This window comes from Gymnoscopelus microlampas (assembly GCF_963454915.1).
Source record: "Gymnoscopelus microlampas genome assembly, chromosome: 22".
NCBI lineage: Eukaryota > Metazoa > Chordata > Actinopteri > Myctophiformes > Myctophidae > Gymnoscopelus > Gymnoscopelus microlampas.
This window is the reverse complement of record NC_139959.1, coordinates 25697018-25716468: the sequence shown is the minus strand read 5'-3', so window position 1 is coordinate 25716468 and position 19451 is coordinate 25697018. Positions and strand designations below refer to the sequence as shown.

Below are 19451 nucleotides of genomic sequence, written 5' to 3'. Positions count from 1 at the left end.
CCATTGGTTTCTACAGACCGTAAATGAAGCCGATTGTTCAGGAATTTCAAATCCTTTCAATATCCTTCCGGTCTTTTTCAAGTATACATTGGATACATATGAACAGTATACAGTATACATATACTTGAAAAAGCCGAAAGGTCGTAAAGGGTCGAAACGTCGTATTTACTACCTGTTTGTTATAAATAAATAACCTCTGGAGCATAAAAAAAGTGAGTTGCAAGCCCCGCTTTGTTCTTATGTTTACTGTTCTTTCAGTTTTGCTTAGCACCAACAGGAACGGAGGATGTGCGTTAGCTGTTTTTCTTTTAGCTAAAATGACACAGATGCTTTCCCGGTTTTTACTTTCTGGCAACACCTCTGGCCACGTTTGACTATACGGAACCAACCACTCAAAAAGGAATGCTGCAGGGTCCTAGCGCCCGAGGACACTCAACACCAATTGTAAAACACATGAATAAATACATTTCCCTTACATTTCCAGTGCCTACATGATTATATAAGACAGTACTGAATGGATTGGGGACAATTGGGGAAGAAAGCAAAACATTTCCATTAATCAATTAATTAACACAGTTCTAAGCAGAATCATAACACAACCATTTTGACCCACTTTTTCCCGAAATATACCTAGAATACTGTTCATGACACAGAGTGTGGGTGCTGATAATCTTACAGATTATTATGCATATCTCTCTGTCGATGGATCTGTTTATGGTGCATTTCATGCATGCATGCAGTTCATACACAGTAGGTATATTGTAAACTTGACAGTAGGTCTGTCTGTCTGTCTGTCTGTCTGTCTGTCTGTCTGTCTGTCTGTCTGTCTGTCTGTCTGTCTGTCTGTCTGTCTGTCTGGCTATCCTTCCCTGTTACTAAGCAACATAGCTTTAACAGTAGCAGCATTCCATGAAACCACTGAAGTGATCAATCTGTTGTGGAAAAGACATGCAACAACATGCCACTAAATGCCGTCTGACTTCAAGCACTATTAGCCTTTAATTCATGTCAATGTTACGGGCTCATGAAGGCCTGCTGCGTCAGCGGTTAGTAGAAAAAGCAGCGCATGTTGCCTCAGATTAGAGGACATCTGTAGAGTAGTAGGCCAAAACAATTAGCAAATCATTATTTTGACAAAAGGGGAAGGGGAGAGGCTAATAGGTTTGATAACATCAGTCCACGAAGAAGGGAACTGATTAACCCTCATCATCTACTGTAGCTATGAGGTTTAACCCTTTAAAATTCAGCCTTATCACTTAAGTGATAAGGCTCATGAAGTGATAGAGGGAGAAGAATACATTTCAACCCGTCTTTTGTCCATGCATGAATGAATGAATGACATCTTATGCAAAAAGTCCATGAGAAATATAATGGATTTTGTAATGTGAAACAATTGTTGTGGTAATAAAAGCAACATTAAGTAATAGCGCATCAAAATCAGTTTAACCACTTTAACCCTATATCTACAAGCTCAGCGAGTTGTGAGCTTTTAGATCTGCTATTTAAAACAAAAACATCTTAAAAAAAAACAAATCTTATAAGGGGGTCCCTGGCACAAAATAATTTCAAATGGGGGTCCACGGCCAAATACTTAAAGTGGGGGTACACTGGCATCGGATCTGTACTCAGTATCAACCGAAGTGCAAGTTATGGGTATCGGAATCGGCATCGAGAAGGAAAAAACGGTATCAGTACATCTCTAATCTGAAATCTGAACAAGGTTATACACATTTACGTGGGCTTGTGAAATGCTCGGTTCATGGAGAGAGCAGCTGGTGGGTACCTACCAACCTCCGAGGCGGTCACAGTGATGTTGTGCCACGGTGTGGCCTCCCTATCCAGGGACTGGCTCGTCCTGATCATGCCACTGTCCTCGTCGACAGTGAAGTACCTGTCTTCGTCTGCACTCCCTTCATCGTCCATGTAATACCTGTCGATAGAGGAAACAAGAAGATCAGGGATTTGTTACAAAATTGGATGTCCGGCGAGGCTGCAGGGTGAGAGTGACCGCCAAAGTGACCCGACAAAGGTTATCCAGACAACACGGTCACTTCCCGAAGCAGTGCTGTGGTCATCCTGGCATAGCATTTAACATGACGACCAGCCAACCCGTTCTCTCTCCCAAGGCGTCACATTTTACCGCCCTGTCAGTAGCCCTGAAACGTCAAGTTTTGACATGACAGGACGCCCTTGAAAGTCAAGTTTTGACATGACGGGACGCCATGGTGACGTCGCATGTTGACCCTAATCCTAACCATAATCTCACAAAAATATGCCTAAACCTAACCTTAATCCTAACCCCAACCACACAAAAACTATGCAGAGAGAGAGGGACAAAAATGATACCCATGGTGGGTTTCGATCACAGGAGGTTGAGGTTACTAGTCAAGCATTGCTACCAGGTCAGCCTGAGGAAGTTGTCAAATCCCTTGATTTGAGTAGTATTTGTAGCTCCAATGCCTGCCTTTTAGTTAACTTAACATAATAATTAGAGCATCAGACAATCCCTTCTCAAATTAACCCTTAAACACTAGTTGACCTCTACGCCAAATCTATTCGCTGAAAATAAATGATCTACAAGCTTACAACGGGTGACAACGCAACACGTTATGAACTTGTAGATCTGATATGTTTGCCAAATGTTCGCTCCAGAATAGGGACACAAGGGTTCATTTGGTATATTTGGTATTTTTTTTTTTTTTTTTTTTAACTTACAGTATTTGCATAGCTTTGGTGCTGTGGTGACACAAACAGCAACCTTCCCTATTGCTCTACTTTGTGGTCTGAAAACAGCAATTGTCTTGAATATTTTATCATAGTTAGTTAGAGTCAAACTAAGATGACAGTCAGCTGGTGATGTCTACAATGTAGTGATGATTTTACTAATGCCAAATGCCGTCGTTAAAACAAGATGAAATGCACGCAAGGGGAATTAAATCTAAATTCAGCTGCAGCTCTCTGGGGTGGAAGCATGAAATCAACATTGACTGTGTATGTCCTAATTTATCTTTTAATGACCCGTTTACACCTTTAATCCAGCCTTTATTCCCCTGAGTAATATAAAAGTCAACAAATGCTCATTGACGTGGAAAATGTGAGGAGAGAGGAGAAAAAAAGGAGGTGTGGGGATAATACAGTAAGGATTGCTCTCATTTGACATAATGAACTGTTTCTTACAGAGCTTGTAGCGGGCGACGCGCAGCAGAAATACTGTCATGGTTTATTAAATGCCTGGGATGAAAGAGCTCAGCGAAGCTATTTCGGCTGAAAGAGCAAAGAGTAAGACAAAGTTTGGGTAGTAAGCAGTAAGCAGCCACTTTGTCAAGTATAAGAATTAGCATAGTGGGTTGCTTGTGTTGTCATATTTTCACGGGGGACTGAGTGACAGTGTTGCGCTGTTACTCTGGAGGCTTAACATGAAAGCAGCACACAGATCAAAGCAATAGTACGATATCTGCCATCATGCACAATATAGGCTCTATGTGCAGCAGCCATATTGGAAAGACATTCCTACATCCCTCACAGGTTTTACCAATGATACTAACGAAGGCTTTGTTACATTTCATGTAGCACAGTGGTTCTCAAACCTTTTAATTTCAAGGACCTCCATAACTCTCAGAGTGTACAAATGGAACCAAATGGACCCTTGGTTTGATTAGTACACTCTCAGACCATTTGAAACCCCCTCAAGGAACCATGAGGGTCCCTGGACCACACTTTGAAACCCACTGGTGTAGCAGAGTGTTTCCAGTGAGCCAAAATGTACAATATCAGCACCCTGACTCTGTTTGACCAGAATGGAATAGAACCTTCATTGGCGCGCGTATGTTGCTGTGTGTGTGCATGTGCGCGCATTGTTTGGTTATTTGAACACACTGATGATTCCTGTGTGACATTTGAAGTGTCAGTTCCATAATGTCTTTATCTCAGTGACTGCAATGAATAGACAGGGAAAGCTGACACACCATTGTGATCAAAGGGAGCCATAATCAGTGGTGGAAAGTAACTAAGTACATTTACTCAACATTGAGTACAGTTTTGAGGTATTTTTTACTTTACTGGAGTATTTCCAATTTGACTTCTACTCCATTACATCTCAGAGGCAAATACTCCACTGCAATTATTTGAAATCTTTAGTTACTAGTTACTTTGTAGATTTTGATTATTATTACAAAACATACAGTAACCACTTCAGCCCTATATACTAGATCGGCTATTTGAAAATAGCCGATCTAAAAGATCATAATGTGTTGCGATGCGACACATTGTGAGCTTGTAGATCTGCTATTTTCAAGAGATTTTTTGAAAACTTGTGAAATGGGACATTCTGCATTAGGGTTGTCCGATATTGGCTTTTTTACCGATAACTAGGGTTGTCCGATATTGGCTTTTTTACCGATAACCGATATACCGATATTGTCCAACTCTTAATTACCGATACCGATATCAACCGATACCGATATATGCGGGGATTATTGTGATTAGGGTAAGCTCAAATTTCATATCACACACACCATATGCAGTAAGAACTCCTGTAACTTATTTATAAAGCAAAAAAAAAATGTTTTTTTCAAAAACCGATACCGATATTTTCCCGATATCAATTTTTATGCTAATATCGGCCGATAATATCGGGAGGCCGATAATATCGGACATCCCTACCGATAACCGATATACCGATATTGTCCAACTCTTAATTACCGATACCGATATCAACCGATACCGATATATGCGGGGATTATTGTGATTAGGGTAAGCTCAAATTTCATATCACACACACCATATACAGTAAGAACTCCTCTAACTTATTTATAAAGCAAAAAAAATAAAAAATACCGATATTTTCCCGATATCAATTTTTATGCTAATATCGGCCGATAATATCGGGAGGCCGATAATATCGGACATCCCTATTCTGCATAATGAGTACTTTTACTTTTGGTACTTTAAGTACATTTTGAATTCTGGACTTTTACTTGTAACAGAGTATTTCTACATTGCAATGTTGATACTTGAAACATTAGTACTTTTTCCACCACTGGCATAATACTGAGTCTTGCTTCATCCTGATGCCATGAGGAGCCATATCGTTTGGTTATGCTTTCTTTTTTTCTCTCTCTTCCCCGGGTTCAAATGGAAATGGTTTAGAACACTGGTTCTCAAAAGTACTATTTTTGAATTCTCATTGTCATCAAAGATAGCATTTTAAACCATCCCACCTGTTATCCATCTTCAAAACACATATCATTCATCATTCTCACATAGAGCGGTGTGCATGTTCCAATGTGGCAGACAGAGATATGGCCATAATAAGTCTCTCTATACTGCACTCAACTGCTGTTAAGGAAATCCCCAGGCTCTGTAGCAAAGTGGCAAGGCTCTGAACTATGATCCTATAACATGTAATAGCACCGGAAAATTGAAACTTATTGATGTATGAGAAACACATCATCGTGTGAGGAGTTAGAAGATTGCAGCTAGCCAGCTATCCCATCATTTAATAGGTGTGATATGGTGGTAATTAAAAATAATCCAAGGGAGAGCAGAGTGACTGGAGAGTATTTCACAATACAGGTTCTCTGTGACTGCGCGGTGCAAAACATGGTAATAGCTTTCAGCCTAAAGCTAATATGAATGGCCTCTCTACAGCCTACAAAGATGTTTTCACGGTGCATTCATGTTTTCTACCACGTTACTATGTGAGGGTATGAGTACTCATACAAAATGAGCAGCTTGATTACAGTAGGTAAAAACGCGTGTGTGCGTGTGTGTGTGTGTGCACACTCGTGTGCTCGTGTGCACGTGCTCTAGTTGTTCCATTTGTGGTGAGGATGGGTTCTGGAACAGCACTATAATAGCAGCTAAAAGGAGCATGCAGCAAGTGGAGTCTGTATAGTTTAATCAACAATAGGACTGTGGTTATTGTTTACATAACCATAGGTTTGAGCTTTCTGGTTGCGTTTTGCCACTAAGCTGCTTCTTACCGTTCGTTACCTGCATCTTCTCCGTCTTTGGTATACCATGGGTTTGTGATGGTCGTGTCACAAGGTACTTCCTTAAAATGTATCTGTCTCAAAACATGTTTTGACAGATAAATCGATATGTGAAAGGATATAATGTGTGAAATGATAGGCAACAGTGCAGAGGAAACCAGAGGATATTTCAGTGCCGTTTCTATGCAGGGGATTATGAGATTCTGAAAGAGAAACTTCTCAGGTGTCTATTTTCATCTTTGAGATCCCTCATTCCACTCAACCACAAAACAGTTAGTCTCAAATTATGTGAGCATTTGATGCCTTTCTGAATGACAGGATCATTACAACAACGAGTATGCTCAAACAGTACAGCCACGATCTTACTGGATGCTTGCTGCACTGCCACAGTGCTGATGTTCCACCTCTGATTGCTCTGAAAAATGCAAAAGCCATTCCACTTAGAGCCATCACAAGGTCTGGATGATTTTCAGTAAAGCAGTAGTTTGAAAGAAATTACAAAAGTGCCTCTTAAATTCTGTTGAAAACATTTGAAGCAGAAAAGCCTGCAGTTTAGGGTAGACAGCGTAGATGCATGCACTCTATTGATTGGCTATCAATGTGAGCTCAAGGGGAAATGGGAATGGGGAAAGAGCGACTGAAAGTAATAATGTTAACTGTGGGTTACTGTGTGTCAGCTTAGACTTCTGCTGGACAGTTATTTCATGCTGTGTTTACCCATGAAAATGCCTGCTGTAAAAAATAGGGGGGGACCCTTACCTGACGGGGCTGTTCCTGCCGTCGGGGTCGCGAGCCGTCACGGCACCCACTTCCGTTCCCGTCGGTGCGTTTTCATAAACATCGAAGATGTAGTAATCCATAGAGAAGACGGGCGGTTCGTCTACGTCCCCCACTGTGATCTTCAGGGTGGCAGTGTCTTTGAAAGCACCGAGGTAGGTGAAGCGAGGGTCCACGTGCATGTTTGTGCCCTCGATGTGGAGCATGTAGGTCTTCTTCCTCTCGAAGTTCAGTGGCTGTTGGGGGAATGGCAGTCAATTAGAAGATGTCGTTAGCAGTAGTTTGACTTAGGTAGTTTTGCAATGCAAGACAGCAAAGCGGGAAAGGGCAATGGGTGCTGCATTACCCCAAGCTAAGTAAGACGTGCTGATATGAGCACTAGTACACTCTTTTTACACTCTTTGTGTGATAGGAACTTTATTTAACCACTTGAACCCTAGCATCCCTATTCTGAGGGGAACTTTGGCCAAAAATAGCAAATCTACAAGCTCACAACGCCTCGCGCTGCGAGGCGTTGTGAGCTTGTAGATCGGCTATTTTCGGCAAAGAGGTTTGGTGTAGAGGAGAAAAAAAGAGAAGACCAAGTACAGAGTGAAAGGTCAAGTTTACTAAGTATTAACGGTTTAAGTGGTTAAATGTCTGAAAATACACATGAATATGAATCCAACACGATATTGCTGTCAAACAAGTCTATGAAGCTATCTATGAAATCTATAAAAAAGTTGGGGTGGTCCCTGCTTCATCTCTCTCTCAGCTAGGGGTCCTTGGCCTGAAAAACGTTGATGACCCCTGGTCTAGATGGTAATCGAGACACAGACAGTGAGATAAAAAAAGAAACAAAGGGCCTGATTAAAAATAAATACAATCTTGTCCCAAAATTGCAAATAAAATTGAAAAGATGATACACTTCAAAATGAGCAACATTGGATTCACCAACTGAAAAATGGCAAAAAGAAAAGACCCAAACACTTGAAGATAAAATAAGATGCCTGCATGCCTTCTAGACAAAATGTCAGGCAACCAACGCTTTGGAGTGTCTCAGAAAGAATGAATTCCTACTTCTAAGGAACCGTTTATTTACCTTTTTCAGGCTAATGACTCCCTCTCCTGTGTCCCTGTCTGTGGATATAGAAAATGTGTTGGCGCCCTCCGAGTTGATGATGCTGTACTTGATGTCAGCGTTGACACCCACGTCCTCATCATTAGCTTTGATTTTCCCCACCGGTTTCCCCTCTTGTGCTGATTCTGGGACGTAAAGCTGGTAATTTTCTGTGGAAGAACATTGAAGTGCGAGTGATGCTGATTTTAAAAGCAGCATTTCAACCACACAGCCTGCAGTGAAAGTGATGGTCCACGAGAGAGTGTTATGGTTGTTTACTGTTATATTCATATTAAACAGGGATTTAAATATGATATGTTCTTGTACAGAATGTTCCAAGGCGGATTATAGATCGGTGATGCTAGGACTTATTTAAATTCATGTTTAAATGGCATTCATTTAACTGAAAATATTTTGTATAAAATAAGTGTCCAACTGATAGCATCAGTGGGTGGAATAAAAACAGAATTAACTCAAGAAGATTAATGGTGCAAAACATTGCACAGTATGGGTAGTATGCATGAAGTTATGAATTTAGCCAAATGACTCCACAGCTTTTCCTGACTGATCGAGCAAATGATACAAGCTAAGCATTTAGACCCCGTTACCCTCTGTTCCCCTTAGGGGAAGTCATTAAAAAATATGCCACAATTCTCAAATTGACATTAAATACTAAACTGGATTTGATAGCACTCAAATGGAGTCTATAAAACACTGAGCCACACAATCATTCAGAACATGTTGATGGTTCAGTAATAGTTTCCGCAGTGGCACAAAGTGAACAATTCATAGCTATTGAGTGACTGGAAGTGATTAGGTACTTTTTAGAGACAAGCTACCATGAATTTATAATTACATAGTTATATCTATTATTAACACAGGATAGACAGGATAATACTTTCCGATACAGAATATGAGGAATGGATTTTGACTTTATAGATAGTCTTCATACTAAATTCCTGGCCCAAAATACATGCTCAGCAAGTGGTTCTCAAACCTGGTCCCAAGGCGCAAGGTTACAGCTCATTTTCTATTCTACCAGCATCTTAATTGTGTTCACACGATGTCCCAGGTGTTAATTATAGTCTTACAACTTCTAGCAAGAAAGAAAAACAGCAGCACAGAGTTGCGAACCATTCATCAACATCCTGTGTGAGAAAAGCCTTTGTGAGGGAACTTAATTGCTCACAAAAAAAAAAGTTGAAAAGTGTCTCGGCTCAAATGAAAGGTATTGAAACGTTTACTCTTCTTCTCCGGAGATGCAGAGGGAACACACTTGATAAGAGGATTCTTACAGAAGATGCTGGGGTTTTAAATGTGTATATGCTGCAAATTCTAAAGGCACAAATTGATAGCCTTTATTGACTCGAATTTTACATGACATTGTTCCAAAATGCTAAAATATATTGTCACTGTCGGGCAGAAGCATTGTACAGTATGTCCACTTCTCAGGAAGTGGAGAAAAAGAGCTCATACCGTGTCGTGTGACACTGTCATACTACTAAGTATAAAACAGGGCATTCATTTATGGAAAAAATAAATCAGAGAAAGATGTACAATAATACAGAGATACAATGATTCAATTAATGAGCTGAGCTCTTTATAATTTCTATCTTCAGACAGTATACATACTTTGCGGGAACTTGGGGGGGTTGTCGTTGACATCGGACAGTGTGATGTTGACAGTGGTGGAGCCCGATAGCCCCCCGACCTGGCCGGCCATGTCTTTGGCTTGGATGACCACAGCATAGTGCTCTCTAGCCTCCCGGTCCATGTTCGACAAGGCCGTCCTGATGATCCCTGAAAGCGCCATGGAGAAGGAACATGACATTAGACTGAGAGGCATTACACGCCAAACGAGGTACAGTCAATCACACATCAAAGGGTTAGCCGGTGGGCTAGGCGATATGACTTAACATTTATATCAGGATTATTTAGTATGTTTATTTATGATTCCTAGAGAAGACAAATATTAATTAATGGGCATTCTGTGGATGCTCCCATGGGTGCCAATTTACCAATGAGCAAGCAGGTGGGGAGGTGTTCAGTGTCTTTGCTCAAAGGCACTGTGACAGGAGGCTACTGAAGTACATGTTTACTTATACTTTACTTTACTTGTTTATTTGCAGCTGCCTTCGATTAAGTTACTTTTATTTTTTCTTGTTCTTTCTCTTCTGCACTGTAAGTGAAAATTCATTAACATAAACATGCCAGATTTAGCTAGAAGCTCATTTCCATCCATAGTCCCCAAACATAAAAACTATAAAATACAAACATACTGTAGCAAATACAGAAATGAACATATGAACATACAACTCCCTAGAGTAGGCCCATACTTAACCTGTAACCACCCATTTACAGTCTTTACGACTACAATTATGAGTGACCAGGAAGCAGTTCATTATTATGTGCTCAAGAAGGTGCCATTACTGTTGTTTGGATCAAATGTGTCTGACGATCCCAGTATTGGATCCTCAGACAGTGTGACAGGATATGCACCCAACAACATTAACGATGAATCAGTAGAATACACCACTCAACCACTCAATACTCATTGTCCAATAGCACATATCAATGGCTTTTCCGTTCTTCTTTTTTCTTGGTATGCATTGTATGAGAATGGATGTTCAGTCAGCAGAGTAATAACTGTGAATGAATAGAATGATAGAATGAATAGAGTGATTGATTCCCTATAGGACTGACCGTGGGTAGTGGCTACCTGGGATGTAATGTTGTTGGGGCTTGATCAACCCCGGCTGGGTCACCAGGGCGAGGGTGTATGTTGCGAGACCCGAAACACCCTATGACCCCAGGCTACAACACTGATGATACATCCCAGGTGCATCCATGTGATGTATTCTTTATAGTTAGTGACTCTATTTATAGTGACCCATAGGAATTAGACTACGTGACAACCAGGAATAGTTTGGTGACCACCGGAGAGATGGGTGACAGCCGGAATGTAGACGGCATACCGGGAGCAGTATGGTTAGCGCCTCAGGCTGTGTCTTCCCTGAGGAAGAAGCCCAACAAACCCACGGTGAATCCTTTAGGAGGGCCATTCCAGCAAACCGCAAGTGGAGCTAATACCATTAGACGGCCCAATCTAGTGGTATCGGCCCAAGGAACCATCGCACCAGAAGGAAATGTTTGGATCGGGGCGGTGCACCGGATCTGGTGCAGCGGATTTTGTACAGCACTCAGGTCATGGACCTGGTGAGACGAAGGAAGAGCCCGGCCAGGAGGCCACCCACAGAGCCTTGTCCCTCCACGTGCCAGAGCCTCCCCGTGTTCAGGCAGAGTAGTTCCGGAGAAGCGGACTGAGTGGCCCTGTCTTTCCCTATAGGACTGACCGTGGGTAGTGGCTACCTGGGATGTAAGTTGGGGCTTGATCAACCCTGGCTGGGTCACCTGGGCGAGGGTGTATGTTGCGAGACCCGAAACACCCTATGACCCCAGGCTACAACACTGATGATACATCCCAGGTGCATCCATGTGATGTATTCTTTATAGTATATCGGCCTATATGGATGAATATTAAACAACGCTATGTCTAGGTATAATGAGAGAGCATGGCACTTCCTTTTGAAGTTGAGTGTCATGGATTCAAAGAGTTCAATGACGGTTTGTTTGTCCCTCATTCACGCAAGCATGTGAAATGCTGGTGTGACATGCTCCGCAGAATGTGCTTACAATATTTCTATGAAGTTCAAGTTGTCTGTCTGTCTGTCTGTCTGGTTTGATTATGCCTATAATATGGGCATATATTATACAGACATGCCTGATGTCACAGTATTGACAGTTGACAACATCAGACCACTGCTCTCTATCTAAGGGCCTGATAAAAATCAGCCAGACTGGATACACCAACTGAAAAATGGCAAAAAGACCCAAACACACAAAAAAAGGTGATTTATAGGTTGAAGACATGGGGTCCTTGTTCATGGCTCCGATTGCCTGAGTGAAGAAACTGTGAACCTTTAAGTAACAGTCTGTTTTTGTTATTTTGTTGTTGTTGTTGTTGTTGTTGGGGGGGGGTGTCTGTGAGCCCATCCTTTCAAGGTTAGCCCTCCTCCACTTGTATTGTATGCGGTGGAGAATGCAACTTTCTGTGGAGCCCATTCCATCATATTTATTACTACAATAACGTGGAGAAACGCAGCCATGAACTTTCCCTTGGCTAAAGCAGTGATATATGGCCACCTCCCTGGCCATTATGGACATGGAACACATGTCCATGTCCCCCCCCCCCCCCCCACCATGTTCTTTGGTATATTCGAGCCACCCGTCTCCCATAAGGGTGATTCATATAGAGAATGTGCGAGAAAATCATTATTTCAAAATTACAAAACAACTGCAATTTAGTACATGTAACGTTACATTGAATATACAGTAACTGCATAAACAGCACAATTGGCCGATTGCCCTCCCACTATACGTAACACATACTGTAGATACATACTTTACATACATTTTTTTTTCCAATAGGGTCCTAGCTGTTTTTCAAATAGGGTTTAAATGTTAACTTTTTTTTGCCATTCCCTACTTTTTTCTGCAATGACGCCTCTTTGTGTTACTCTGCCCCAACCCATAAATGAGGGTACAATAACAAGCCATTATTTCAAAAACAATTAAGGCACACCTCTCCTAATGTACTTCCTCCGGCTCCCCCATCTATCAAAATAAAAAAAAAACATTGCATGCACCCAGCAGAATATGGCAGCCAAAGTGAGACAGACTTACAGAAGGCACCGTTGGCAGTTTGTTTCTGCTTTGTTATCATGTCAAGTGAAGAGGTAGGTTAAATGTATTGAGCAATTAAATTGGATAATGCTTTTTGTGCGGCTATAGATTGTCATTCAGTGACACTGTAGTTCAACTTCAAAGGCATTTTGTGTCGATGTTAAAGAGCAAGGGAGACGCCAGGCTTTTTCAAAGAGCTCTGAGTGAAGAAGGGAAACAACATTTGCACGTATTGCTAAGTAATATACCACTGTTTCTCAATTAAACCATCATACAGCAATTACTGTTTCCGGGCCTTGTGATTATCAGAAATAGCACAATGCAGCTTGAAACTATTTTGTTTAATATGGTGTTTAAGGTATTAAAGGTAACATGGTAGACCAAGTAAACTATTCTCTACAGTACACACCGGTTTTCTTTTGTTTTGTCAGACAGTCAGTCAGTCAGTCAGCCAGCCAGCCAGCCAGCCAGCCAGTTTGTCTTTCATTCCTTCTTCGTTCCTTTCTCTCTCTCTACCTCCCTCCTTCAATAGGGAAAACTAATCCACTCAAGCTCAGGCAGATTCCGTTGTAGAAAGTGGGTCAACAGGCCAGTGGAATTAACATCCCGGGGATCTAAGGTTACACATCTTCTGTCAAAGTCTCTTAGTCTATCTGTGCACCTTGGCTGATCCAGCAACAGTCTGCGACACATGGATCAACACTACCAGCAGCGGTTACAAAGCATTCCCTATCATAAGATGATCTTGAGTTGAACGCACCGCCGACACAAGGAGAGGGTAATCATGTGAGCTTAACTGCCTCTGCAGCAAGTAACATTCAACACATGATCTTGTATCAGGGCTTTAAAGTGCCCTAATCTCAGACAGCATAACCTTTCAAAGTGCAGGGTGGATAAGGTGATCAAATGCGACTTTATTTCAACCACTGCGTCCTGACATTCTCTGTTCATTCTTCATCTTGATATTTCCAGGTGGCGTGTTCCATAAAAAGCCAGTATCAGCACGGCATTGAAGTGATTAATGAGATTCATAATGATTACGTCCATCTATTTGTCTTCCCTATGCAGTACAATTCCTCTTTGATTATTCCTATAGGGACTGGAAGCTGTTTATCGGTTCCAAGTCAGTACACCGAAAATACCAATACACAGAGAATGCTGTCTGTTCTTGCAGCACAGATAGCATACATTTATAATGAATGCATGCATCTCAAAACCCCTTTCAAATGCCAACTCTAAGCCCGAGTGCACAGCTTTTCCTCCATTCATGCAGGCTCCTCCAATTACTCCTGGCTGGTTCTTGGATATTAACTGGAATCTTAGCATTTCTTAATTCAGGGTCTTCAAAAAGGGAGACTCGCCAGGTGGCCAGTTTCCATTAAACCAACGGCGAGACAGACGTTCTGACCTTTTGCAGTCTCTTATTACTGCTTTACCCGTAGAAGGCCTGTTGCTCCAGAGCTGTCACTCATGGCGCTGTGGAGGGAGGTCAGCACACGCCAAGAAATATGAAATGTCTCCTGGCCTGAGAAATTTTACTCCCCTCCATCTTTTAATATCCACCCATGAATTACCCCGCTTCAGACGATGCCCTGCCATTTGTCAACATGTACACTGCTTAGAAAGACACCGCACGCACGCACGCACGCACTATACAAGGCATTGAACACACACTATAAACAATGCATCCCCACCACTTTATACCCCTCAACAAATGATGCCCTGTGGCCATAGTGTCCTTCATACCCTGCCTGTCTTGCCTCAGCTGATTTCACCAAGTGAAATGCTGCCCAATTCGAGCCTGGTCCGAACCGCTGGAACACCAGGGCATTTACTGTATTTTGCACTGTACTGTAGTTTGACAAAAATCTGGCACCGACCAGCTAGGAGACTTAATCACACTCATCCCGATGTGCCAATGCCACAAAGCCCTGAGACTGAGTGAAGTTCTGAGAAGCTATGGTCGACTGAACTGAGAAGACAGCCTGATAAATTAGCAAACAAATAAGACAAAGAAGCCAAATACGCATTGCTTGTGTTTTCCTGCAATAATGCTAATGACTACTACAGCCTAATGCTTTTAACATTAACGTTGTCAACAAACAACCTCCCCCAGCAATCGTCATGCCACACAAGCAGCATACGGAGAAGATTTGGAAGATTCAAAATATTAATCCATATGGCCCAAGGAAACCTACGGAGCCCCTAAAGTGACATAGTGCAGATTATTTTTTATGTCGTGCTAACGCCATATGTGGCGAGGCCACGTCTAACCCCCCCCCCTCCCCCCCCCCCAAAAAAAAACATAAAACTTTTTTTTTTTTTTTAATCAGTCACTCCAATTAGTCCAGGGCTGAGCATGTACAAACTTTTCACTCAGAGGTTTATACAAATATTGAGTTATCTCGCTGACCATAAAACCAGGCTAGGCATAAAACCGTTGCCTAACAATGTTGATTTGCGCTGACAGCAGTGATCTCCATGTACTGTAGGCATAATCTGGGCATGCAATGTGCCAATTTGCGCTGATGTCAGGCATGTCCATATTTGGGCTAATAACACGGCACAAATAGTTGCATTATACTGTAAGCAAGTCTGCCCATATTGTTCACTGATAGTTATACTACAGTATGTACTTCTTGCTGCCCTGCCATTTGACTTTTGTGCCCACAAAAAAACTGCCACCACCAAAAGTGAAGTTTCCCTTAAAATGATGTGTACAGACACAGTGTGAATGAAGGAATTGTAATTGATGCAGCACCACAATTTTGCAAGTTGAAATTGACCATTGTCCATTGACCATGTCTTTGCGCAGCATTCGGTCCAACACAAGACACTGACCATACAGTACTATACACTGGCCCAGTGAGCGGTGAGGTGTAAATGATGTGTTTTCTTTTGAAGATGAGAACCTTGAGACATATCTTGATCCTTTTGCCACTTGGTTCACACTCCTGGACACCTGCTCCGACTCTGCCTGAGTGGTGATATCGCAGGTAGTGGGAGCTACATCTCGGTGGAACTCACCAGCTAATTTGGAAGATAATTGAGCGGGAGCTCACATCCCTGAACAGGGTATCCGTTTGATGGAGCAAGACGGTTAGCCTTTTCCTCAACCCTCTCCAGTCTATTAAAAGTGGATACCATCACACTATCTGATGCTTTGTCTGGCTGGAAACTTTTAAAGGAGGACAATCGCCTGGGAGAACAAAAAGGCTTATGGCAGATTACCACCGCTATTCCTTCCCCTTCTTCAGGGCCCCTTGGTTGTTGGTACAGCCAATACTGTGTTGTTGTGCTTCTGGAACCAATATCCCCAGACAACCTGAAAGATATCTTTATCTCTTTGAAAAAAGAAAAAAAAAGTGCCATACCTGTTGAAATGCTGTGTTTCTCTATCATTCAAAGTCATTCAGTAGCTAGACAGTAAAGCAAATTAGTTTAATTGTCTCCGCCAGGCCGAAGGCCTGTTATAGCTTCACCAAGAGGCCGATTTTTGCAAAACATTTTTTTTAATATTACTCCTTCAGATTTTGTCAGAAAATCACGCAAATCGATTCATAGTATCTCTATAGTCATGTGATCAAGACAGATCCGTCCAATTTTTCATAATCCATTCTGATTGGCTAACATTGGCTTCCAAAGTTTGCAGGATTGGTCCGTTTTGAACAAAATACCCCAAATCATACCACGCGTCAAACCTTTTCGTGCACACTGCCATTAGGCAAAGGAAGAAACTCCACCTCACAATATTCAAATAAACCTCTTGGTGGTGGCGTGGCGCTGCTAGGCTGCTATACATTTTGGCATATAACTCTTAGGTCTACAACCACACTTGTATTTTTTCCCTGGATTCCTTCGATGATGAAGGAAATGGCCAATTTCCACCTTTTTTTTGGTCCATTTAGCACATTTCTGCAAAACACACTTCCACGCAAACTCAGCCTGGCAGAAATATGCACCAATTTCCAGTTAGACCTACTGGTGTCAAAGGACTACTGTGATGACGTGATCTCCCACCCCAAGCAGGGATCTATGAACCTAGACTGCAAAAGAAGGGGCTTCTAATTCTAAAGGATCCTTCTCACCTGGCTAAAAAACATCTTTATTGCCATTTCTTCTCACAAGAGACTAAAAAGCATTAGGATCAGAACAGGTTCCATAATAGCCCAAGCTGTCCACCTCCTTAATGGGACAGTTATAGCTGAGTGGGTAGAGAGGCCGTCTGGTGATCATAAAGGTCACCAGTTCGACCCTCAGATCCCCCATCTACGAGTCGAAGTGTCCCTGAGCAAGAGACTTAATCCCATAGCCAGTGGTGGAAAAAGTACTCAAATTCTTTACTTAAGTAAAAGTACCAATACTGCAATATAGAATTACTCTGTTACAAGTAAAAGTCCAGAATTCTAAATGTACTTGAGTAAAAGTACAAAAGTATTGGCATCAACATGTACTTAAAGCACCCAAAAAAAATTGCCGATCTACAAGCTCACAACGCGTCGCGATGCGACGTGTTGTGAGCTTGTAGATCGGCTATTTTCAAATAGCCTATGTATAAAATAGGGCTAAAGTGGTTAATGTATGTTTTATAATGTAATCATTTATATCTCCAAACTAACTAGTAACTAAAGTTTTCAAATCATTGTAGTGGAGTAAAAGCACAATATTTGCCTCTGAGATGTAGTGGAGTAGAAGTAAAAGTACTGCAAATTGAAAATACTCCAGTAAAGTAAAAAATACCTCAAAATTGTACATTACTTGAGTAAATGTACTTCGTTACTTTACACCACTGCCCATAGCTCTCCACCGTGCACTCGGCTGAGAAAACCAAATACTGTGTGAATGCAGAAAAGTTAATTCCCCTCCCCTGGACAATACAATACTTGTGTTGCCTTTAACTCAAATGTAGCACTGGAGGCTACTTGGCAGGTTAAATAACTGTGCAATAAGGTGGATGTTTCTAAGGCACTTAATGCACTTCATCTAGAGGGCCGTTTGACGTTGCTGCTGTCGTTTATCTATGGTGTACGTTTGGATTTTATTTTACCCATTTGTTGCTTGCTTTTATGATTATTGTATGGGTTGGATAACATTATCTGTTTTGTACTGTGTTTAATGTATTGTGTTTTATGAACGAGACAATTTCTGTCTTTGTCGGTCTTTACTTAAGCAAACTCAAATGATACAGCCCGAAAGACACTGTTATACCATGTGCACGACAGGCTACTACTAATGTTACTAAGGGCACTACTGGCGCTAATAAGACACCACCACTATTGATAATTCCTTGGCAATAGTCATTTAGCATCGCACAAAATTATTCTGGTCACAACCAGGGTTATTATAGTTAACTAAAACTAACAAAATAACAAAAACTAGAACTGATTAAAATAAAATGGACAATCAGAACCATTACATTGTATTTCTGAGTTATATTGAAGAAATAAATTAAGGTCCTACGTCAGTAATTATTTATACTGTAATTAAACCCTGCATTGCAGACCAAAAGGGAAATACAAAACTGTTGCTTTTGTCTGACCCAAAATTAATTAAAAAAATTAATGATTCAATTCAACTAAGCAATCAGTGCAATGACGTTCAAACTACAAATTAACAGAAAAATATCAAACCCTGATCTTTTGTCCCTTCTCCAGTTCATGAAGGTTCCTTTAATGTTCCTTAAATAACTCCAATGAAAATATATTCCAAAATAATCCAGTAATATCCAACGAAAACAAAAGACCTTCTGTCTGTCCAAAAATCTGGTAATCCTCAAAGTCCAAAAAGAAAATAGCAATGCATTGAATGAAAAGAAAAATATATATTCCTTTCACCTCTATATCAGGAGGCCCCAGGAGATTATTGTCTCCGCCAGGAGACTATGTTTTCGTTCTCGTCCTTCCGTGTGTCCACCAAGCTAACATTGGTCAAGCTTCACGTGACACGTGACAATATGTTGAAAGGGTGTGCTTTGATTGCCTAGCGAGACGCATGATGAAATAGAGACCTATAAATAGGTGTCACTTCAAAAGATCATTTATATCTTTTGAAGTGAGGTAAGACAGGATTAATCAGGAACAGTACTGGCGGAGACCTGTGCTCCGAGGAGCACATTTTCTAGTTTTGTTCTGTTTCAGTTCATAAAATCCACCATTAGAATACCTTCTTAAATTCGACCAAGCTTCCCTTGTTAAGGGATTAAAGTTTATCGAACACAGTATTCTACTGCTTCAATGTTCTGATTTGGATTACAATGTAGGCTTTAAAGAGTCTGTTAGTCAAACACATAGAGTTATATTATATCTAGAGGGCAGACTGCCCCACCCCCCACCTAATAATTTCAATGAAAGTTGCTCACAAGCACATGAAGCACCCAGAAGTACATCTACTTCCTGGTTTGGCTCCGATATTGGAGCCAATAGAGTCCTTAAACTTTCGGCATCCCCACTAGATGGCGCAGTGGTAATTATAGAACAGCACCACAGAATATGAACCTAACCTACACAGACAAAATGACAGAAAGAAAAATCTGAATGCAATGTTATGCAAATTCTCTATCTTGCCATTGCTGATTTACCAGAAAATTAATGGCTATGTTGATCAAAATAAAAAGCGTTTTTTTTCTCTCCGTACACTACATTTAGGTGTTAAATATTCAACCATCTTTTTAACCAATATATTTGTTATGTGTTGAATACTATGTTTCTTTGAATATTCATACATGGACAGGAAATATACTCTTTCACACATTTATGTGGCAGTGTCACAATTCTTGTAAAAAAAAAACGAAAAACTGAAACCAACAAATTATAGAGAAAATGTCCATAGTTTTAGTCCTT

At 41.1% G+C, this 19451-nt stretch overlaps 1 protein-coding gene across 1 annotated transcript in view; it reads right to left on the bottom strand.

Annotated features, from left to right (window-relative positions):
- The window catches only part of LOC311038571 (cadherin-18), a gene marked incomplete at both ends in the record, with an annotated part of 121736 nt that overhangs the window by 51923 nt on the left and 50362 nt on the right, over window positions 1–19451 (bottom strand). The window contains 4 exons of the mRNA XM_084048144.1: window positions 1788–1930; window positions 6753–7006; window positions 7852–8039; window positions 9502–9669. Of these exons, the coding sequence (XP_083904270.1) occupies window positions 1788–1930; window positions 6753–7006; window positions 7852–8039; window positions 9502–9669 (753 nt within the window). The remainder of the gene's footprint in view (window positions 1–1787; window positions 1931–6752; window positions 7007–7851; window positions 8040–9501; window positions 9670–19451) is intronic.